Raw genomic sequence first — 23061 nt, 5'->3', positions numbered from 1 at the left:
ATGCTGAGGAATCGACCAGTGGGAAGAATTGGAGGACCGGAAGGACTCTGGTCTTCCAGCCAATCAGAGCGCGGGCTTTGTGTGAATGAAGATTGAGCTTCACACAGACTAAAACTTCCTCCTGTGTCCAACATCTGTGAGTAAAACACTTTCTTTTCTCCCCCTTTCCATTTCTTTTCTCATTCTGGGGGCAAATTGTTGACTTGCAGGAACTGAAGGGAAAGGAAGTGAATCCAGGGAGGGTGCAGACTCTGGAAAGGTTGGCCCAAGTCTCTCTCTCTCTCTTAAAGACATTGACATCCTTTGCTCGCTCAGCTTGACACATTTATTTGTCTGGCTAAAAGGATGGTCTCTTTCCTAATGTTGACAATGAAAGGGGTGGTTTCCCCAGGAGATGGCTGACATTTAAGGGGACAGTAAATTAATGTAGGACAGAGAAATGTCTAAGATAGAAGCAAAATACTGCGGTTGCTAGAAATCTGAAAGAAAAACAGAAAATTCTGGAAAAACTTAGCAAGTCTAACAGCATCTGTGGAGAAAAAAAAGTTAGCGTTTCGAGTCCTTTTGACTCTTTCAATATGGCTAATGTTATATGGTACATATTAGATATATTATTTATGGTTCAGTAATAAGATACATTTTATTATTATTTCTAATCTTGTAATATAGTACTGTAACTAGGTTATATATTTTCAGTCAGAGTCATTACGGCATAGAAGGAGTCCATTTGGCAACTGAATCCATGCTGACTCTCTGCAGAGCGATCCAGTCAGTCCCATTGCCCCTCTATATCCCTAATCCCCTGCAAGTTTATTTCCTTCAAGTGTCCACCCAGTTTGATTTTGAAATCATTGATTGTCTCTGCTTCCACCATCCTCGTAGGCCGCGAGTTCAAGGTCATGACCACCTGCTTCTTCACATCGCCCCTGTGTCTTAACCAAGTGATACTGTCCCAATGATGATGCAGGAAGATTTTCAGATCTCTGTGTCCAGGGGGAACAAGCAATCAGCATTGATCTGTCGATCAGCATGAATCAGCACCTTTCGGAGAATTGGGAGGGGTTATGTGAGGTACAGCAGAGTGAGAATGGAGGGAGAGTGTGTGGGTTGGAGATTTACAGCTTTTGGGGAATGAAAACATCATCAGCCTTTGAATCTCGAAGGGGAAATGTTTGTCTGCTCTGTCCGCTTTGAACGGTTTTAAACACCAGTGTGACTGGAAAAGCACCGAGAGGCACACACACCTGAGTGAGAGTGTTTCCAGTGCACTGACTGTGGAAAGAGCTTTAACCAGTTACACAGCCTGAAAAAACCTCACCATTCCCAGCGGGAAGAGACTGTACACATGTTCTGTGTGCAAACAATGCTACATCTGATTGTCAAACCTTGAAAGACACAAGGACAGGCGCACCATGGAGAAACCGTGGACATGTGGGGACAGTGGGAAGGGATTCAAGTACCCATTCAAGCTGGAAACTCATCGACGTAGTCACACTGGGAACAGGCCGGTCATCTGCTCTGAGTGTGGGAAAGGATTCAGTGATTCATCTGCCCTGTGGAGGCACTGTCAAGTTCACTCTGGGGAGTGGCCATTCATCTGCTCTGCGTGTGGGAAGGGATTCACTCAGTTATCCATCCTGCTGACACACCAGCGAGTTCACAGCGGGGAGAGGCCATTCACCTGCTCTGAGTGTGGGAAGGGATTCAGAGATTCATCCCACCTACTGACACAGCAATGAGTTCAGACCGGGAAAAGGCCATTCACCTGCTCTGAGTGTGCAATGGGATTCAAGCAATTTTCCCACCTCCTACGACACCATGTCACTCACACGAATGAGAGACCGTTTAAATGATCAGACTGTGGAAGTGGCTTCAAAAGCTCTCAGGAACTGGAGAGCCACCAGCGCATTCACACTGAGGAGAGACCTGTCAGCTGCTGAGTGTGGGAAGGGATTCAATGATTTTACCCGGCCTGCTGAGACACCAGCGAGTTCACACTGGGGAGATGCCGTTCACCTGCTCTGTTGTGGGAAGGGATTTACTCATTTATCCAACCTGCTGAGACACCAGGTGAAAGTGATTCCAGGGGTTGGATTCTGCTGTTACTGCTGCTGTTAATTACATCCAGGTCTGAAGCATGTTCATTCAGACAGTTGGCAAAGTGGGAGGGTCGGAGGGTTTCTTTCTGCTGGACTGGCTGGTCTCATGACTTTGCTTCCAGTGGCTGATGTTCTTTGAGTCTGGAAGTGGACATTTCCACTGAAATGACCCACAAAAGCTGATGAAGTACATTTATTTTATCCTGGACAGTACATAGTGTTTTTCCTACCACCACAGGTAGATCTAAAATAAATATATTTGTCTCTGTTCCATTGAGTCTACAGCACAGGGCCAGGCCAGTCGGCTCAATTGGTCTTTGTCAGTATTTATGCTACGCAAGAGCCTCCACCCACCCCTCTTCATCTCCCCCCATCAGAATATCCTTCTATTCCTTTCTCCCTCATGTATGTATCTAGCTTCCCCTTAAATGTATTCAAGCTATTCACCTCAATCACTCGCTGTGGTAGTGAGTTCCACGTTCTCACCACTCGCTGGGTAAAGAGGTTTCTCATGAAATCCCTATTGGATTATTGAACCTCTTCATAATATTAAGGACTTCCATCAGGTCACCCTTCAGTCTTCTCTTTTCTAGAGAAAAGCAGCCCCAGCCTTTCCTGAGGGTTAAATGCTCTCAGTTCTGGGATTACACTTGTGAATCTTTGTTGCCCCTTCTCCAATGCCTCTATTTCCTTTTTCTAAATGGAGATGACAAATGTTGACAGTACTCCCAGTGTAGTCTAACCATGGTTCGAAACAAGTTGAACATAACCTCCCTGCTTTTCAATTCTACCTCTCTAGAATGGAACCCTATATCTGGGCTCCACACTTTGGAAAAGATATGAAGTTCTTCGAGAGGGTGCAGAAGAGATTTACAAGAATGGCACCAGGGATGAGGGACTTCAGTTAGTTAGAGAGACTGGAGCAGCTGAAATTTCGCTTTTTTGATCACAAAGTCATGAGGGGAGAGGAATAGGCCATTCAGCCCATCGAGTGAATGCCAACTCTGTAGAGGAAAGCAGTCAGCCCAATTGCCTCATTCTATTACCCTATCCGTGAAAGTTTATTCCTTGCAGGTGCCCATCCAATTTCCCTTTGAAATCAGTCATCTTCTCCAATTGCACCATCCTCAATCCTCACAGACAGTGAGTTCCAGCTCATTACCACTCACTGTGTAGAAATGTGCTTCCTCACCTCCTCCCTGCATCTCCTGCCGAGAAACATCACTCTGTGTCCCCTCGTCTTGAGCCATCAGCTAACGGGAACAGCTTTTCTTTGTCCACCTTATCTAAACCTGTCATAATCTTGTACACCTCCATCAAATCTCCCCTCAACCTCCTTTGCTCCAAGGAGAATAACCCCGGTCTGTCATTTAAAATAAAGGACATACAAACAGAATATGTTAATAACTGAAATGCAATGGGAATGTTTAATTTCTGTTTCAAGATATTCTAAAAATATTGTACTGGACGGTAAAGTAATCAGAATAACTCACCTTGGGTTTCGTTCAGTGGAATATATCAACTTGGTATCCGCCTACATTCCAGTGAAATTATAGGTGAAATGAATAAGCTGATCACTTTCTGTTGCCTATATTTGTATCCTTTGCCTGTGAACTTATTTTTTAAAAGTAAAGCACATTTGAGAGCCTGGCCACTGCCTGAAATATCAGGACCATGTTGGGAGAGATAAGTGATGATCTCGAGACAGACATCCACTTTGACCTTTTGATAAGATGGCCTGAAAGGCAAGAATGTGTAACGTGCTATAGTGTGCAGATGTGAATCATTACATGGTAACCAAATAATACTGGGAAATTCCTGGTGAAATGCACTGAGGGATGGGTCCCAAACATACACAGCTACTTGACAAACAGCATGACGTCAAATGGTTAATGTGGCCAGAGGAATGAGAACATTTTGACATCATCAAGGCACTGACACACACTCCAGAGAGAAATTGACTTTAAAATAGTCAGGATAGAATTAAACACACTGGTCATGGTCACAAAGTGAGTAAAACTGAAGTAAAAGTGATAAAAAATTTGGATTAGGACAATTAAGGGCTTGGGAGAAATAATACTGAGTGAGAACTGTCCACAAGTTGGACAGAGGTAAGGAGAGAGCTGGAGAATCTTTTACATCCATGCTTGATCTGTTGCTTGAAGCATATGTCCTTAACCTAACACTAACACTAACCCTAATCCTAAACCTAAACCTAACCCAGAACCTAACCATAACCCAAACGGTAACCCTAAACCTAAACCTAACCCTGAACCTACCCATAACACTAACGTTAACCATAACTCTAAACCTAACGCTAAACCTAATCATAACCCTAAACCCAGCCATAGTCCTAACCCTAAGCCTAACCATAACCCTAAACTTAAACCTAACCTGAACTTAACGCTAAACCTAACCTTAGGATGTGGTGCTGAAAGTGAACTGTTTTATTGGAAAATAATTTCAGCTGAGAGTACCTGAAGGAATGAGGAGAGATCACAAACAGCAGTTCATAAAGAGACACTGCTCACCCAGCAAATCAGCAGTCCCAACCTATCCCACATCAAGGATATGACACAGGGTGTTCAATCCAAAGCTGATTAATTCCACTTACATTCAGAACATTAAACTCCAGCTCAGTTACAGGGGTTATTAACATGAGCAGAAATAAACCCCAACGGTCATGGTTTGCTCCTGAATCTGGAAAACAGCAGCAATAACAGCAGAATCCTTCTCCTTCTCTAACTATAAATCTTTGCCCCCCTCACACTCCTTCCTCCCTATTCATTGTAACCCTAATTGATGCTACTATCCTCCTCCGGCTTTTCCCCCAGTTCTCCTCCTTTAAGGTGCTGACTCTCGGGTTCAGTTTCACACTCACCTATTGCCCTCCCCAATATGTCACCCAGGTGTCTAAATTTTTACACCTGAAGTTAACAAACTGTGTTGCTAAGAGGATGTCACAATCAAATCCAGTGACTACCTCCATGTACTTTGTGACAGGGCGGGGTCACTGCGTCCCCCACCCCCACTTTCCATCCCAGTCCCAGGAGTTTGGGGACTGGGCTCCGGATGAGTAATGGCGGCAGAAGCTCCCACAATACCCCGCGCTGGAGAAACCGCTCTGTCCGCCGCGCTGGCGGGCGGCCTATGACTGCGCATGTCCGAGGGAGAGGGGCAGCTGCGCATGTCCGAAGGAGAGGGGAAGCTGCGCAAGTCCGAGGGAGAGGGGAAGCTGCGCATGTGCAGAGGCGGATTGCCCATTGACCAAGCCCTCATCCGTCACGAGGGTCCCCGGCGCCCACGACGGCTTCCGCTGCTCCATTGTCCTCATGCTGGAGATTGACCATTGGGAAGAGTTGGAGGACCGGAAGGACTCTGGTCCTCCAGCCAAACAGTGCGTGAGCTTTGTGTGAATGAAGATTGAGCTTCACACAGACTAAAACTTTCTCCTGTGTCCAACATCTGTGAGTAAAACACTTTCTTTTATCCCCCTTTCCATTTCTTTTCTCATTCTGGGGGGAAATTGTTGACTTGCAGGAACTGAAGGGAAAGGAATTGAATCCAGGGAGGGTGCAGACTCTGGAAAGGTTGGCCCAGGTCTCTCTCTCTCTCTCTTAAAGACATTGACATCCTTTGTTCCCTCAGCTTGACACATTTATTTGTCTGGCTAAAAGGATGGTCTCTTTCCTAATGTTCACAATTTAAGGGGTGGTTTCCCCAGGAGATGGCTGACATTTAAGGGGACAATTTCAGGGTAATTAACTGTCCTGTATTTTAAGAGATTGCCCCTTATTTTGCCTTTTGCCCCGTATTTCTAGGACAGCTGGTGGGAAACTGACCCCGGGAGTCTCCAGACTGAGTTTAAGTGAGACGGCAAGTGAGTGAGTTGGCCAGCAGGGAGATGATGATATTCTGACCGAACAAAATAAGTTGTAAGTTTTGGTTAACTTTAACCTCCACCCCTCCCACTATTATTATCTCAAGACCCCTTCTCCCCAGCCCTTCTCATATTGAAATCCGCAACCCCCAACAAACTGCTCTCTTGGTCACCAGCACCACAACCCCAGCCATGCCTCCAGCCCCATGGCTGACGTGTTCCTTATTTTATTTTGTAAGAGTTCTGCCCCCTGGACAATACAATAATATAGGACATAGATATGTCTAATGCTGTGATGGGAAACATTTTAAATATATTAATTCTGGTTCTGTAAAAGAGTTTATTTACTATCATTCCTATTCCCAGTTCCTACAGTACTGTAGCTACGTTATGAATATCCAGTCATAGAATCATTACAGCACAGAAGGAGTCCATTCTGCAACTTGAGCCCATGCCGACTCTCTGCAGAGCAATTCACTCAGTCCCATTCCCCCTCTATATCCCTGTTCCCCTGCAAGATTATTTCCTTCGTCTGTTCATCCAATTTTGTTTTGAAATTATTGACGGTCTCTGCTCCCACCACCCTCGTAGACAGTGAGATCCAGGTCATCAGCACTCACTGGCGAAATAAAGTTCTCCCTAACAGACCCATCTGTCCCTAATCAAGTAATGGAGCACTGTATGTTAAGCTCCGATGGCTGCTTGATAATAAACACAGAAACCAGGACTTTGCTTCTTCAAGCAGAGTTTTATTTCAGCACACGCACAATTCTACACACACATTATCTCACCTGTTTCCCCTTTAGATACACCCAGTGAGATACTTGTCAATTAAGCTACAATTACCAACTGAAACACTCCTTGACAGTTCACTGTTTCGACCCTAACACTGTATATTACACACATTTTTAGTGCAGCCCTGCTGGGTGTATGTTAGATACAGCAGAGTGAGAATGGAGGGAGAGTGTGTGTGAAGCAGATTTACAGTTTTTGGGGAACGAGAGAGGAAAGAACGTTCCTTAGAAACTAGAATTGCCTGTTCTGAATGTCTATCCTGTACTGAGAGTAAACTCCTTTTACAGGATATTAGAAGGGGAGGATTTGCAAATCTTAAAACAAACTTTACATCAAGATCTGACAGAGTCACTCGGTTCATCGCGACCTGAATATCATTGGCCTTTAAATCTAGAAGAAGTGTTTGTCTGTTCTGCCTGCTTCGAGAAATTTTAAACAACATTTTGACCAAAAAAGCACTGAGACCCACACACCCGAGTGAGAGTGTTCTGGTGCACTGACTGTGGAAAGAGCTTTCACCAGTTACACAGACTGAAAAAACATTACACCATTCACAGTGAGGGGAGACATTATATATGTTCTGCGTGAGGACGAGGTTTCAACTAATCATTGGAACTGGAGAGACACAAGGACACCTGCACCATGGAGAAACCGTGGAAATGTGGTGACTGTGGGAAGGGATTCAAATCCCCATCTGAGATGGAGATTCATCGACACAGTCACACTGTGGAGAGGCCGTTCACCTGCCCTGCGTGTATGAAGAGATTCACTCATTCATCTACATTACTGAGACACCAGCAAGTTCACACCAGGGAGAGGCCGTTCACGTGCTACGAGTGTGGGAAGGGATTCACTCATTCATCCTCTCTGCTGACACACCAGCGAGTTCACATGGGGGAGAGGCCATTCATCTGCCTCGATTGTGGGAAGGGATTCAGTAATTCAACCCACCTACTGACACATCAGCGAGTTCACACCGGGGAGAGGCCGTTCATCTGCTCTGTGTGTGGCAAGGCATTCACTGAATCATCCAACCTACTGAGACATCAGCGAGTTCACACAGGGGAGAGACCATTCACCTGCTCCGAGTGTGGGAAAGGATTCAGTAATTCATCTGACCTTAAAAAACACAAGGCGGTTCACACAGGGGAGAGACCCTTCATCTGCTCCGAGTGTGGGAAGGGATTTACTGTTTCATCCACCCTGCTGACACACCAGCGAGTTCACACCGGGGAGAGGCCGTTCACCTGCTCCGAGTGTGGGAAGGGATTCACTCAGTTATCCCACCTGCAGGCACACCAGCGAATTCACACTGGAGAGAGGCCATTCACCTGCTCTGAGTGTGGGAAGGGATTCACTCATTTATCTAGCCGGCTGAGACACCAACAAGTTCACAAGTGATTCCAGGAGTTGGATTCTGCTTTTAATCCAGGACTGAACCATGTTCATTCTGACACTTGGTGAAGTGGGAGGGTCGGAGGGTTTCTTTCTGCTGGACAGGCCGGTCTCACAACTTTGCTTCCAGTGGCTGATGCTCTTTGAGCCTGGGAGTGCACATTTCCACTGAAATGATCCACAAAAGCTGATGATGGACATTTATTTTATCCCGGATAGTAAATAGTGTATTTTGCTACCATTACAAGGTAGATCTAAAATAAATACAGAACGTGCTGGAAAAACTCAGCAGGTCTGGCAGCATCTTTGGAGAGAGAAACAGAGTAAATGTTTCGAGTCCAATATGACTCCTCCAGAATTTCAGAGGGGGTTTGAAACTGTTGAGAAAGTGGGGAGGGCCCAGTAGAAGAAAAGGGAAAGTCAGGGATTGGTTAGAGGGCGGGCGAGATTAGATAACAAATATATCAAGGAAGAAAAGGCAAAGGGAGTGATAATGGTTGTAGTAAAGAAACAAAGCATTGGTCCAGAGTAAGTACTAATGGCAGAATAAAGGACAGCTCTGTCTGAAAGCAAAAATCATGAAAAGAAGATGCAGACTGGCACTTGGCAAAACAGAATCAAAACAGAGGACAGAGTTGACGGTCTGAAGTTGTTGAACTCAATGTTGAGTCCAGAAGGCTGTAAAGTGTCTCATCGGAGGATGAGGTGCTGTTCGTCCAGCTTGTGCTGGGCCTCTCGGGAACATTGCAGCAGGCCGAGGACAGAAATGTGAGCATGAGAGCAAGGTGATGAATTATAATGGCAGCAATTGGAAGGTCAGGGTCATGCTTGTGGACTGAGTGGAGGTGTTCCACAAAGAGGGCAGGGAACAGGGGACAGATGAATTAAAGAGAAACCATTTGGGTCCAAAACATTGTGCACATCCTTTTACTCTGGTTGTCTTTGATCCTCAAGTAATTTTCTGTTTTCTTTTAACCTTGTTCTGTTTTATCAATAAACTTATATCAGTAAAAATATTTGATTTTTCTGGATTTTTCATGATTAGTTTTCTGCACTTTCGGGAAAGTGGGTGAGAGGGGTTGGCTTGCTCTTTAACAGAAAGTGAGTCCCTCTGAGGTAACTGGCAATTTGCAGGGCCAAGGGGAAAAAGCAGAGCAGTTGGATCAATTAGAGAGTCCTTTCAAAGAGATGGTAGGGGCACAATGGGCAGAATGGACTCCTTCTGCAGCCTGTGACCCTGAGTCTCCTGCTTTTGTGCACGTTAAAAGGGACAGATTTCATTTCAGCCTCTTCCCTGTATGTGTATTTAAAGAGACGGGTTTCTGTTCAGCTCTGAGTGACCGATATAACAATGTCACCACTCCTCTGTATATTTAAACATGGAACAAAGCCTTGCATGGCTGACTATAGCCAACAGCCTTCCAGTAGCTCTTTCTGGATGCAGCTAGAAAGTGTTTGACTGCTTAACGATAGCGGCATCCCCTGAAAATAATTCAAACACTACAACAAAAACAACCTGCATTTATATAGTACCTTTAAACATCCCAAGGAGATTCACAGGAGCAATTTCAAAACAGAAGTTGACACCGAGCCACATAAAGAGATATTAGCTCAGATGACCAGTAGCTTGCTCAGAGAGGCAGGTTTAAGGAGTGTCCTGAAGGAGCACAAAAGATCGAGGGGTAGAGAGGTTTAGGGAGGGAATTCCAGAGCGTGGGGCCCAGGCAGTTGAAGACACGGTCCCCAGTGGCTGTGCAATTGAAACCGGGGATGGTGGAGAGGCCAGGATTAGTGGAGCACAGATATCTCGGAGGGTTGTAGGAATGGAGAAGATTACAGAGATGGGGAGAGTGTGTGAGACCACGTGATGATTTGAAAAAAAGGAGGCCATGGAGGGATTTGAAAAGAATGGGCCAGAATTTAGCTCAATCAACATCCCATTCACTTTTACAGAGGTAAATTGGGCCCAAGGAGGAGAATTTTAAAATGGAGGAATTGCTTGAGTGGGAGCCAGTGTCGGTCAGTGAGCACAGAAGGCGATAGGTGAACGGGACTGAGTGTGAATTGGGAGACGGGCAGCAGAGTTTCTCTATTGAAGAAAACTGGTCCAGTTCTGTACATTTCCCATCACACCGCTTATGTCTAAAATCAAGCTGACGTCGTCGCGTTCCATTGGGATTGCACAATCATCTGATGTCGTTGCATTCTATTGTGATGATGTCATAAGATGACATCAGCATGTTTGTGATTCCACAATCAGCTGACACCAGACTAGAGACTTCATTGGGAGTGTGGGATTAGCTGACGGCTGCACATTGATTTATCATTGTGCAGTGAGCAGAAACATTTGTTTGTGTGAGTTTGTAAACAGAATTTTTAACTACATGTACAGAATTGATCTTCAGATCTGGAAAATGATCTGGATCTGGAACATTTACCACTAAAATTAATAAATTTGCTAGTGCAAATGTATGTGACTTTTGCAATGACATTTTGTTATCATTGTTTCCAATAAATTGTTGTGGAGAAAAAAAAATTGGGTGACTTAATCTCCCAATGTTAACAAATGCTTTTAAAAATTCGAGGATTTCTGAAAAACGAGACATGCTGTTGAAGTTTTTTGTCTTGCACTCTTCAGGACAGATGCAAGAATACCAAATGTCAAAGGGAACAACAATTTATATTGACTGAAAAGCAGGGTGTTGATTGGTTGGCACATGGACTCTGATTGGTTGAGGGGTTGCCTTGGGGAATGCACCAGGGAATAATTGTCCCCCAAGCTTTTGTTTAATTGAAAAGGTGAAATGCCTGGACAAATTACTTTTGCCTGCAGAGGACTGGGCTCTGTGAACGAGTACAAAAGATTCCAGGATCTGGATCTGGTCCACATCTTCACCAAATATAGTCATTTCTTCCTTGGGCCAGACCATATTTGTGTACCACGCTTGTTCAAATTCATCTGTTAGTTCTTCAGGTGTATTTCAGACAGACAAACAGGGATGAAAACATGATCTGTAGCTGCAAAGCAGAAAAAAAACGTGTTTATTAACAGCATCCATCTCTACTCTAATAACTGGCTCTGAAAACTCTGCTCACATTTTGACAGCTGTGACAAATTCCACCCCAGCAGCGGAGACAATCCACAACATTCGAAAACAATCAACATTCGAAATAAAACAAACTACAACAATCAAAAAGAAAAGGCCAATTCTCCCGATCTCCCAATGTGAATGGATCCCTTCAAAAATTCCAGGATTTGGATCTTCGCTAAAAACAAATCAATTCTTCCGTGGGCCATATCCTGTCAACGTTCTGAGTTTTATTAAAATCCATCCGTTAGTTTGTGAGATAAATTGTTTACAGACAAACAGAATAACAGGGATGAAAACATTACCTCCGCCCATCTTCAGTGGCAGAGATACTTTCAGTACATTGAGCAGCCCTGATGTCTATTCTCAGCCAGCATTACACAGGGGGAAAAGGGCTGGATTCTCAGGCCGGCAAGTCAAGGCTCCCTCTTTAAATGGCCACTTCCTACAATGGATTCAGTAGCCTCTGAAGGGAAGCAGCTTCGGTCCACACCGGGAGTTCCTGCCCCCCAGTCAGCTGGCTCGTGCTGGCTCGTGCTCCTGCTGGACAAACTGCCTGTGAGGATAGGAGTGTGTCAGTATAAAAAGAAACCTGCATTTATATAGCGCCTTTCACTACCCTAGGGTATCTCAATGCGTTTCACTGCCAATGAAGCTCTTTCTGAAGTGTAGACACGATAGGAAACGTGGCAGCCAATTTGTGCACAGCAAAATCCCACAGACAGCAATGTGATGATGACCAGATCATGTTTTTACTGCTGTTGGTTGGGGTATAAATATTGGGCCCCAGGACACCGGGGATGAACTCCTCCCCCTCCTGCTCTCCTTCCAATTGTGACCATTCAGTCTTGTACATTCATCTGAGAGGGCAGACGGGGCCCTTGGTTAATATCTCATTTGAAAGATGGTCCCTCCGACAGGACGGCTCTCCCTCAGTACTGGCACTGGGAGTACGGGCCCTGGATTATAGGGGCTCGGATCTCTGGAGTGGGGATTCGAACCCCCCCACCTCCTGACTCAGAGGCGAGAGTGCTACCCACCATCATGCCGTGTTGAATAGAATCAGCGAGCTGGTGTTCTAGAATCATGGAATGGTTACAACACTGAAGGAGGCCATTCAGCCCATTGTGTCTGTGCCAGCTCTCTGCAACAGCAACTCACCCAGACCCACTCCCCCACCTTTTCCCCATAACCCTGCCAATTTCTCCTCTTCAGATAATGATCCAATTCTCTGTTGAAAACCATGACTGAATCTGGCTCCAAGTCTCTTCATCCCTGGTGCCATTCTCGTCAATCTCCTCGGCACCCTAAGAACTTCACATTTTCTTAAAGTGTGGGGCCCAGATATCAGGTTCCTTTCTAGAGGGATAGAATTGAAAAGCAGGGAGGTTATGTTCAACTTGTTTCGAACCATGGTTAGACTGCACTGGGAGTACTGTCAACATTTGTCATCTCTATTTAGAAAAAGGAAATAGAGGCACTGGAGAAGGGGCAACAAAGATTCACAAGAATAATACCAGAACTGACAGCATTTAACCCTCAGGAAAGGCTGGGGCTGCTTTTCTCTAGAAAAGAGAAGACTGAAGGTTAACCTGGTGGAAGTCTTTAAGGTTATGAAGGGTTTCAATCATCCAATAGGGATTTCATGAGAAACCTCTTTGCCCAGCGAGTGGTGAGAATGTGGAACTCACTACCACAACGAGTGGTTGAGGTGAATAGCATGAATACATTTAAGGGGAAGCTAGATACATACATGAGAGAGAAAGGAATAGAAGGATATGCTGATGGGGCAGATGAAGAGGGGTGGGTGGAGGCTCATGTGGAGCATAAATATTGACAGAGACCAATTGAGCCCACTGGCCTGGCCCTGTGCTGTAGACTCAATGGAACAGAGACAAATGTATTTATTTTAGATCTACCTGTAGTGGTAGGAAAAACTATTTACTATCCAGGATAAAATAAATGTCCTTCGTCAGCTTTTGTGATTCATTCCAGTGGAAATGTGCACTCCCGGACTGTAAGGATCCCGATCGGGACTGTCAATGTTTCAAGAGAAATCCGAACCTAGTAATTAACTGAAAGAACTACACCACAAGATTCCACGCCTGACACAAACTTTCATGTAAATTTTAAAAAAAGAAACTAAGCACGGCTAACCGAACACTATATTGTGTAATTACTTCTGTTCTAAAGTCTGTTTTACATTTTAGTTCCACCCAAGAGTTCCCTATGAGATCCTGAAGGTTTATTTACCTTTCCTGGGACAAACCTAAAAATATGCCACAGCCCTCTGGAATTCACTTTGATTTCTCCTGTGTTCCAGCTACTCTTTGATGTCCAAGGATCCCTCGGCATCTTTCCATGAGCTTTTGGCTAATTGACCCTCCAACCTTTCTTTAAGGCCTCATGACTGTGGGTTCCTCTGTTCAAGATTGAGCCTCACTGCTTTCTGGCCCTGACTTTGGACAGTCTGACTGCTTTTCCCAGCCTGCGCCCACAGCTTCTTCACTGCTCTTTCCAAGCTAAATGTTCAAGCTGACTGCTTTCTGCTACACGATGGGAATGTGGAACTTGAAATACAAACAGATCAGCCATGACCATATTGAAAGGTGAAGCAGGCTCGAGGAGCCGGGTGGCCAACTTCTGCTCCGATTTCGTACACCCGGAAGACTTTCACCGGGAGGGTCTCTGTAGTTTTCCTCCTCTAGCTCCAAGCTAGGCAGATCTTTCAGCTTCTTTTCCCCTCAACAATTCCAAATTAGCTGCAAACGGCACAATCAATTTTGTAACTGTTTTCTGTGAGAAGCACCCAGATAAATTCAACAAGAGTCTGATGTGGGAAAATGTGGAATCATTCATTTTGGCAGGAAGGATAAAAAAGAAGCTTTTTATCTAAATGGTGAAAGATTGCAGAGCTCTGAGATTCAGAGGGATCTAGGTGTCCTAGTGCATGAATCACAAAAGGTTAGTCTGCAAGTACAACAGATAATTAGGAATGCTAATAGAATGTTATTATTTATTGCGAGGGGAATTGAATGCCAAATTAGTGAGGTAATGCTTTAGTTGTACAAGGCATTGGTGAGACCACATCTGGAGTACTGTGTACAGTGCTGATCTCCTTATTTAAAGAAAGGTGTAAATGCATTAGAAGCAGTTCAGAGAAGGTTTACTCGGCTAATACCAGGAATGGGTGGGTTGTCTTATCAGTAAAGGCTGTTCAAGCTGGGCTTGTATCCACTGGAGTTTAGAAGAGTAAGAGGTGACTTACTTGAAACTTTAAGATCCTGCGGGGTCTTGACAGGGTGGATGTGGAGAGGATGTTTCCTCTTGTGGGAGAATCTAGTACTAGGGGTCACAGTTTAAAAATAAGGGGTCGCTCAGTTAAGACAGAGATGAAGAGACATTTTTTCTCTCAGAGGGTTGTGAGTCTTTGGAACTCTCTTCCTCAAAAGGCGGTGGAGGTAGAGTCATTGAATATTTTTAAGGCAGAGCTAGATAGATTCTTGATTTACAAGGGGGTGAAAGGTTATCGGGGATAGTCAGGAGCATGGCGTTGAGGTTACATTCAAATCAGCCATGATCTTATTGAATAGTGGAGCAGGCTTGAGGGGCTGAGTGGCCTACTCCTGCTCCTAATTCCTATGTTCATATATGTTCATAAAATCCTTCTAAACCCCACAGTCCATCTCCATGGCAACATGGCATTCTTTGGATGTTCCAAACAGAAATGAAAGGTAACTACCTTTTACCTTAAAAACACCCTTTGCTTTGGTGATCCATATAAAATTTGAAACTACATTTTCTGAACAAAGCTCAAAAAACATCAGCAGCTTGGAAAGAAAGTCGTGAGACCAGCCAGCCCAACAGAAAGAAACCCTCCGACCCTCCCACTTCACCAACTTTCAGAATGAACATGTTTCAGTCCTGGATGTGATTAACAACAGTAATAACAGCAGAATCCAACCCCTGTAAATCACTTGTGAATTCGCTGGTGTCTCAGCAGGTGGGATGACTGAGTAAATCCCTTCCCTCACTCAGAGCAGGTGAACCACCTTCCTCTGCTGTGAATTCGCTGGTGCATCAGCAGGTTGGATGAATCACAGAATCCCTTCCCACACTCGAAGCAGATGAACGGCCTCTCCCCCGTGTGAACTCGCTGGTGTGTCAGTAGCGAGGATGAATGAGTGAATCCCTGCCCACACACAGAGCAGGTGAACGGCCTCTCCCCACTGTGACTGCGTCGATGAATCTCCAGTTCAGATGGGGATTTGAATCCCGTCCCACAGTCCCCACATTTCCAAAGTTTCTCCATGGTTCGGTTAGCCTCGTGTCTCTCCAGGTTCAATGATCAGTTGAAGCCTCATCCACATGCAGAACACAGCTACGGTCCCTCCCGGTTGTGAACAGTGTGATGTTTTTTCAGACTCTGTAACTGGTTAAAGCTCTTTCCACAGTCAGTGCACTGGAACACTCTCACTCGGGTGTGTGTGTCTTGGTACTTTTATGGTCACGCAGATGTTTAAAAGCTCTTCAAACAGATAGAACAGACAAGCATTTCTCCTTCTAGATTCAAAGGCCGGTGATATTCAGGTCGCATAAGTCAAATGAATCAGGTCTGAGCGTGATGTTTGGTTTGAGATTTCTGTCTGTAAATTCTCCCTTTCTAATATCCTGTAAAAGGACTTGCAAAAGTCATCACTATCAGTACAGAATAGAAATTCAGAACAGACACTTCTAGTTCCTATGGAACATTCTTTCCCCTCTCATTCCCCCAAAGCTGTAAATCTCTGTCCCCAACACGCCCTCCCTCCATTCTCACCCTGCTGTACCTAATATACACCCAACAGTAATGCGCTAAAAATGTGTGTCATACACAGTACTCTATTACATGATTAAAGATATATGGGGCTGTGAGGGAGAACTTCATTTTGGCAGCAAGTGGTGTTGACCTGGAACCCGCTGCCTACAAGGCTGGTGGAAGTGGAGATAGTCAATTACTTCAAAATGAAATTGGATGATCACTTGAAGGAAATAAACTTGCAGAGAGACGGGGATATCGAGGGGGAATGGGAGTAACTTGATTGCTCTACCGTGAGTTGGCGTGGTCTTCAGTTGCCGAATGGACTCCTCCTGTGCCTACTCTCTGCTTCCTGTTAGCCAGCCAATCTTCTATCCATGCCAATTTGTCACCCCTATACCACGAGCTTTTACGTTCTGCAATAAACTTTGATGTGTCACTTTATCAAATGCCTTCTGGAAATCTAAGTGTAGCACATCCACTGGTTCCCCTGTATCCACAGCACATGTTACTTCCTCAAAGAACTCTAGTAAGTTGGTTAAACATGATTTCCCTTCACAAAACCATGTTGGCTCTTCCTGATGACCTTGATCTTATCCAAGTGCCCTGCTATAACTTCTTTAATAATAGCTTTCTCTAGCATCTACACACCTGGTCACCTCCTCAAAAAATTCAATCAAATTTGTTAGGTACAACCTCCCTCTGACAAAGCTATGCTGCCTATCCCTGATCAAACCTTGCCTCACCAAGTGGAGATAAATTCTCTCCTTCAGAATTTTCTCCAATAGTTTCCCTCCCACTGACGTGAGACTCACTGGCCTGTAGTTCCCTGGCTTCTCTATACAACCCTTCTTAAATAGCGGAATCACATTAGCTGTTCTCTAGACCTCTGGCACCTCCCCCGTGGCCAGAGAGGAATTAAAAATTTGGGTCAGAGCCCCTGCTATCTCCTCCCTTGCCTAATCTAATGGGACCTTCTCCGAATCTAGGGAGTTTAGGAAAATTAAAACCAATGCAAAAACTATCTCACTAAACAATTCTTTTAAGACCCTTGGATGAAGTCCATCGGGACCTGGGCTCTTGTCAGCCCACAGCTCTGACCATTTACTCAGTACCACTTGTAATTATCCTGATTTCCTTCTCCGCTTTCATTTACTGGTTTATAACTGCTTGAGATGTTACTTGTGTCCTCTTTAGTGAAAACTGATGCAAAATACCTGTTCAATTCATCTGCCATCTCCTTACTTTCCATTATCAATTCCCCAGACTCACTTTCCATATGAACAACGCTCACTTTGTTAACTCTTTTCATTTTTAAATATTTATTTTTAAAAACTCGTACTTTCTGGTTTTATATTTCTGGCTAGCATTCCCTCATACTCTAATTTTTCCCTCCTTATTAGTCTTTTAGTGTCAATGTCTTTAAGAGAGAGAGCGAGAGACCTGGGCCAACATTTCCAGAGTCTGCACCCTCCCTGGATTCACTTCCTTTCCCCTCAGTTCCTGCAAGTCAAAAATTTCCCCCCAGAATGAGAAAAGAAATGGAAAGGGGGAGAAAAGAAAGTGTTTTCCTCACAGATGTTGGACACAGGAAGAAATTTTAGTCTGTGTGAAGCTCAATCTTCATTCACACCAAGCCCGCACTCTGATTAGCTGGAAGACCAGAGTCCTTCCGGTCCTCCAACTCTTCCCATTGGTCAATCTCCCGCATGAAGACAATGGGTCAGTGGACGCCTTCGTGAGCGCAGGGGGCGGGGGGTGGGGGGGGGCCGATCACGAACTGAGCGGTTGGCCAATGGGAAAAAAAAATCCATTCTCCGCACATGCGCACTTCCCCCCTCTCCCTTGGACATGCGCAGTCCCCGGCCGCCCGCCCGCGCGGCGAATAAATCAAAACAAAAACAGAAACACCTGGAAAAACTCAGCAGATCTGGCAGCATCGGCGGAGAAGAGCACAGTTGACGTTTCGAGTCCTCATGACCCTTCAACAGAACTAAGTAAAAATAGGAGAGGGGTGAAATATAAGCTGGTTTAAGGTGGGGTGGTGGGGGGAGAGAAGTTGGGGGTGGGGGGGGGTGGTTGTAGGGACAAGCAAGCAGTGATAGGAGCAGATAATCAAAAGATGTCACAGACAAAATAATAAAGAGGTGTTGAAGGTGGTGATATTATCTAAAAGAATGTGTTAATTAAGAATGGATGGCAGGACACTCAAGGTACAGATAGCTCTAGTGGGGGTGGGGTGAAATAAGACCAAAAGGGCATAAATGGTATAGATTTAAAAATAATGGAAATAGGTGGGAAAAGAAAAATCCATATAAATTATTGGAAAAAACAAAAGGGAGGGGGAAGAAACGGAAAGGGGGTGGGGATGGAGAAGGGAGTTCAAGATCTAAAGTTGTTGAACTCAATATTCAGTCCGGAAGGCTGTAAAGTGCCTAGTCGGAAGATGAGGTGCTATTCCTCCAATTTGCGTTGAGCTTCACTGGAACAATGCAGCAAGCTCAGGACAGACATGTGGGCAAGAGAGCAGGGTGGAGTGTTAAAATGGCAAGCGACAGGGAGGTCTGGGTCACTCTTGCGGACAGACCGAAGGTGTTCTGCAAAGCAGTCGCCCAGTCTGAGTTTGGTCTCTCCAATGTAGAGGAGACCGCATTGGGAGCAATGAATGCAGTAGACTAAGTTGGGGGAAATGCAAGTGAAATGCTGCTTCACTTGAAAGGAGTGTTTGGGCCCTTGATCGGTGAGGAGAGAGGAAGTGGAGGGACAGGTGTTGCATATTTTGCGTATGCATGGGGAGGTGCCGTAGGTGGGGGTTGAGGAGTAGGGGGTGATGGAGGAGTGGACCAGGGTGTCACGGAGGGAACGATCCCTATGGAATGCCACCAGGGGGGGTGAAGGGAAGATGTGTTTGGTGTGGCATCATGCTGGAGTTGGCGAAAAAAACTCTCCGCCGATGCTGCCAGACCTGCTGAGTTTTTCCAGGTATTTCTGTTTTTGTTTTGGATTTCCAGCATCCGCAGTTTTTTGTTTTTATCTCTGAATAGAGCTGTTTCCCCAGCGCGGGGGATTGTGGGACCAGCGGCTGCCATTACTCATCCGGAGCCCAGTCTCCAAACTCCTGGGACTGGGATGGAAAGTGGGTTGGGAGGCGCAGTGACCCTGCCCTGACACAAAGTACATGTTGGTAGTCACTGGATTTGATTGTGACACCCCGTTAGCAAAACAGTTTGTTAACTTCAGGTGAAGAGACTTAGCCAAAAATTAAAACAGAAAGTGCTGGAGACACGCAGCAGGTCTGGAGTCATCTGTGGAGAGAGAAATAGAGTTAACATTTCGGGTTGAATATGACTCTCCTTCATTAAAGATGTTGACGCCTGGATGACATATTGGGGAGGGCAATAGATAACAGAGGGTAATAGATAACTGTCCATTGCTCCAGACCAGAACTTGCGTGTAACAGTGTATGTTGCTGCAGCAACTCCCACTCCTTGGCCGTGGGGCGGTGGGGGGGTTGGCTCAGTCATCTGAATGGTGAGTGTTGATCAGATTGGTGTGAACAGCACGGGGATCGATCCGGCTGGGGTGGATTTGGGATCTGCCTCCTTTCCCAACCCGTGGGGCAGGTCATGATGCTGTGGGCCAAATTGAAGAAGGGGAAGGGAGTGCCTCCCTCATTGAGCTCGATTACATATGTGTGAGCTCACACCGGGGAGTTTAATATTCTGGGTAAATGTCAAATCAATCAGCTTTGTTTTGGACACAACTTGTCAAGTCCTTGATGTCACTGAGAGAAGAAAAGGTCGGTTTTAAGCAGAGACTTATAGAAGGAGAGAGAAGCGGAGGGGTTAAGGGATGGAATTCCAGAGTTTAGGAACCTGGCAACTGAAAACTGAAAGAGTGTCAGCCCTGGATTATGGGGGACTCGAGTCTCTGGAGTGGGGACTTGAACCCACGACCTTCAGACTCAGAGGCGAGTGTATGAGGCTGACTGAGCCCTGGTGTTCGGGGAAGTGATGTGAAGTCTCAGTTGGCTCATCCTTTCTCTGTCTTTTTCCCCATTCCAGGGTCAACAGATCGAGCTGAGAAACTGGGAAAGAATTAACAGGGGCAAGAAGAAAGTTTGGAAAATAAACTTCTTCACCCAGAGAGTGGTGGGAATGTGGAACTCGCTCCCACACAGAGTGGCTGAGACAAATAACATAGATCCATTTATGGGCATCCGGATATGTTCAGGAAGAAGAAAGGTGGGGCTTGATGAAGTAAAGTGGGAGGAGTCTCGTGTACAGTATAAATGAGATGGACTGAATGGCCTGATTCTGTGCTGTACATTGTGTGTGAAGAACTTGTATCATACAACATCTTCCACCCCCTCAGCATTTCAACATTTTTTAAACTTACTTTGAGATGAGGTGTTTTGAACATATAAACGACTCCCAAGTTTAGGTTCGGGATCTTACTGCACAAACAGTCACACTTCTAAATATAGAGATAACTGGGAATCAGAGGATAGTGGCTAAAGATCAGGAAATGGTCAAATTCAAACCTGCCCAGAACGCAGCAGGACGGGCTGAGCATAAGGACACTGATCTAAAAGGGGCTCGGGTATGCACAGACTCTAATCTAACGAGGTTTGCGTACACACAGACCCCAAGCTAAAGAGGTTGGCGTACACACAAACTCTGAACTGTAGAGGTTTGCACGCAGACTCTGCACACAGATCTTGATCTGAAAGGGGTTTCATACACCCAGACCCTGAGCAAAATAGTTCCAAGTCAGGATGGTGTGTCACTCAGAGGGGAACATCCAGGTGGTGAGCTTCCCATATGTCTGCTGCCCTTGTCATCCTAGGTGGTAGAGATCGTGGGTTTGAAAGGTGCTGTCGAAGGAAACTTGGTGAGTTCCTGCAGTGCATTTTGTGCAGTCCTGCAGTACACACTGCTGCCACTGTACGTTGGTGGTGTGGAAGATGTGAATGTTTCGGTTGATGGATGGGGTGCCAATCAAGTGGGCTGCTTTGTCCTGGATGAAACAGGCTCTCCAGTTCGAAAACGACTGGCTGATAAATAATAATTGTTTTAGGGAAGGACTGCAACCCAGTAAATTTAAATAATTTCAGACCGTTTGCCCTTGAGATGTTTGTAGTTGAATTGAATGCCTTGGCTCCTCGGACACTTGACTGACAAGAGGCAGTGATTGGACAATAGCTGGAAACAATGAGATGAAATGTTCTTCTGTGAGAGAAACTGTTTCTCTTTAGCCCGGAATTGACTATGTCAGTGTTAAAGGCAATACCAGGCTTACATTGAATATACAGCACAGAAACAGGCCATTCAGCCCACCCAATCCATGCCAGCTTCCATTTAAATGTATCTATGTTATTCACCTCCACCACTCCCTGTGGTAGCGAGTTTCACATTCTCACCACTCTCTGATAAAGAAGTTTCTCCTGAATTCCCGATTAGATTTATCAGTCACTATCTTATGCTGATGGCCTCTAGTTTTGCTCGTCCCCCTACAGGTGGAAATATTCTCTGAGTCAAAACTTTTCCTAATTTTAAAAGCCTCCATTAGCCCTCAGCCTTGCCTTTCCAAGAGAGAAGTGACCCAGCCTATTCATCTTCTCCTGATACGTTAAACTTTTCAGAGTGAAAATCTGAAGACAAAAATGCTTTGTTCACACCTGAACTCCGCACAGTGAGAGAGCAAGGACAGAGTCACAAGGGAGCCTGAGAAGAGGAGATTCACTGAGAATGGCTGGGCTGGGCTATGCTATGAGAATGAGATGGCTGATCAAACTGTTCAGGATAGGGCTCTTGGAGTTGCGGGGCAGTGAGGAAGTTCAAGTGGCAGCCTTCAATAAAGCAACAACCTGTATTTATATAGCGCCTTTAATGTAACAAAATGTAACAAAACGTCCTATTTGTGTGCTGTATTTTCAATGTAATTGAACCCGGCATTGCCTTCAACTCTGACATCATCCATCGTGGGTTCAAGTTCAAGGTCCCAAGGAGCATTTCGAAACAGATAGCGACAAAAGTTCATAACATCAAACTAAAACTCGGGCATCCTACTCCCTGTTTTCATTCGTTCATGGGATGTGGAAGGCTCATACTAAAATTCCCTTGTTCAGCGGGCATTTAGAACATTGCTGTGTGTCTGGGCCAGACCAGGTAAGGATGGCAGGTTTCTTTATAGAACCAGATGGGTTTTTGTAACCAATGGTTTCATGGCCAACATCAAACCTTAAATTCCAGGGTTTTGTTGAATTCAAATTTCACCATATGCTGTGGTGAAAAGAAACCCGGGTCCCCAGAGCATTACCTGGGGTCACTGGAATACTTGTTCAGTGACAATGCCCCTATGGATCCACCTCTCAAGCTATAAATCCCTGTGCCCCAGGCAGTCCCTCCCAATTTTGATTGTATAACCCTAATTCATACTACTATCTTCCTCCCGTTTTTTCCCCAATTCTCCTCCCTTGAAAGTGCTGACTCTCGGGTTCAGTTTCACACTCACCTCCCCAATATGTCACCCAGGTGTCTAAATCTTTACACCTGAAGTTAACAAACTGTTTTGGTAAGGGGGAGTCACAATCAAATCCAGTGACTACCCACATGTACTTTGTGTCAGGGCGGGGTCCACTTCGTCCGCAACCCTCACTTTCCATTCCAGTTCCAGGAGTTCGAGGACTGGGCTCCGTATGAGTAATGGCGGCTGTAGCACCCACAACCCCCCGCGCTGGGGAAACCGCTCTACCCGCCGCACGGGCGGGCGGCCCATGACTGCATGTCCGAGGGAGAGGGGAAGCTGCGCATGTGCAGATAATGGCGTTGCCATTGGCCAGCCACTCCATTCAACTTGGGGTCAGAATGGGTCCCGCATCTGCGAAGGCTTCCGCTGCTCCATTGTCTTTATGCGGCAGACTGACCAATGGCGTGAATTGGAGGACCGGAAGGACTCTAGTCCTCCAGCCAATCAGATTTGTGTGAATGAAAATTGAGCTTC

At 45.4% G+C, this 23061-nt stretch overlaps 5 protein-coding genes across 7 annotated transcripts in view; 4 read left to right on the top strand and 1 right to left on the bottom strand.

The window, feature by feature from the left end:
• LOC144696973 (uncharacterized) overlaps positions 1-23061 on the top strand; it is a 280733-nt gene that overhangs the window by 83441 nt on the left and 174231 nt on the right. The window lies entirely within an intron of this gene.
• The window catches only part of LOC144697199 (uncharacterized), a 243973-nt gene that overhangs the window by 62814 nt on the left and 158098 nt on the right, over positions 1-23061 (bottom strand). The window lies entirely within an intron of this gene.
• LOC144697164 (uncharacterized) overlaps positions 1-23061 on the top strand; it is a 193567-nt gene that overhangs the window by 48443 nt on the left and 122063 nt on the right. The window lies entirely within an intron of this gene.
• The window catches only part of LOC144697178 (uncharacterized), a 685261-nt gene continuing 667642 nt past the window's right edge, over positions 5443-23061 (top strand). For all 3 annotated transcript variants that reach the window (XR_013580314.1, XR_013580313.1, XM_078569041.1), the window contains exon 1: positions 5443-5566. The gene's annotated coding sequence lies outside the window, so the exon portion shown is untranslated. The remainder of the gene's footprint in view (positions 5567-23061) is intronic.
• LOC144697630 (uncharacterized) lies at positions 7173-9139 on the top strand. Its single transcript, XM_078569664.1, has one exon. It carries the CDS (start codon positions 7417-7419, stop codon positions 8173-8175), a length of 759 nt encoding a protein of 252 aa, XP_078425790.1. The 5' UTR covers positions 7173-7416; the 3' UTR covers positions 8176-9139.

Source organism: Cetorhinus maximus, chromosome 23, assembly GCF_964194155.1.
Source record: "Cetorhinus maximus chromosome 23, sCetMax3.hap1.1, whole genome shotgun sequence".
Lineage (NCBI taxonomy): Eukaryota > Metazoa > Chordata > Chondrichthyes > Lamniformes > Cetorhinidae > Cetorhinus > Cetorhinus maximus.
This window is presented reverse-complemented; position numbering and strand designations above follow the sequence as displayed.

What these genes read in the sequence shown, in the direction of transcription:
- LOC144697630 (XM_078569664.1), top strand. Translation starts at nt 7,417, where the DNA reads ATGGAGAAACCGTGGAAATGTGGTGACTGTGGGAAGGGATTCAAATCC.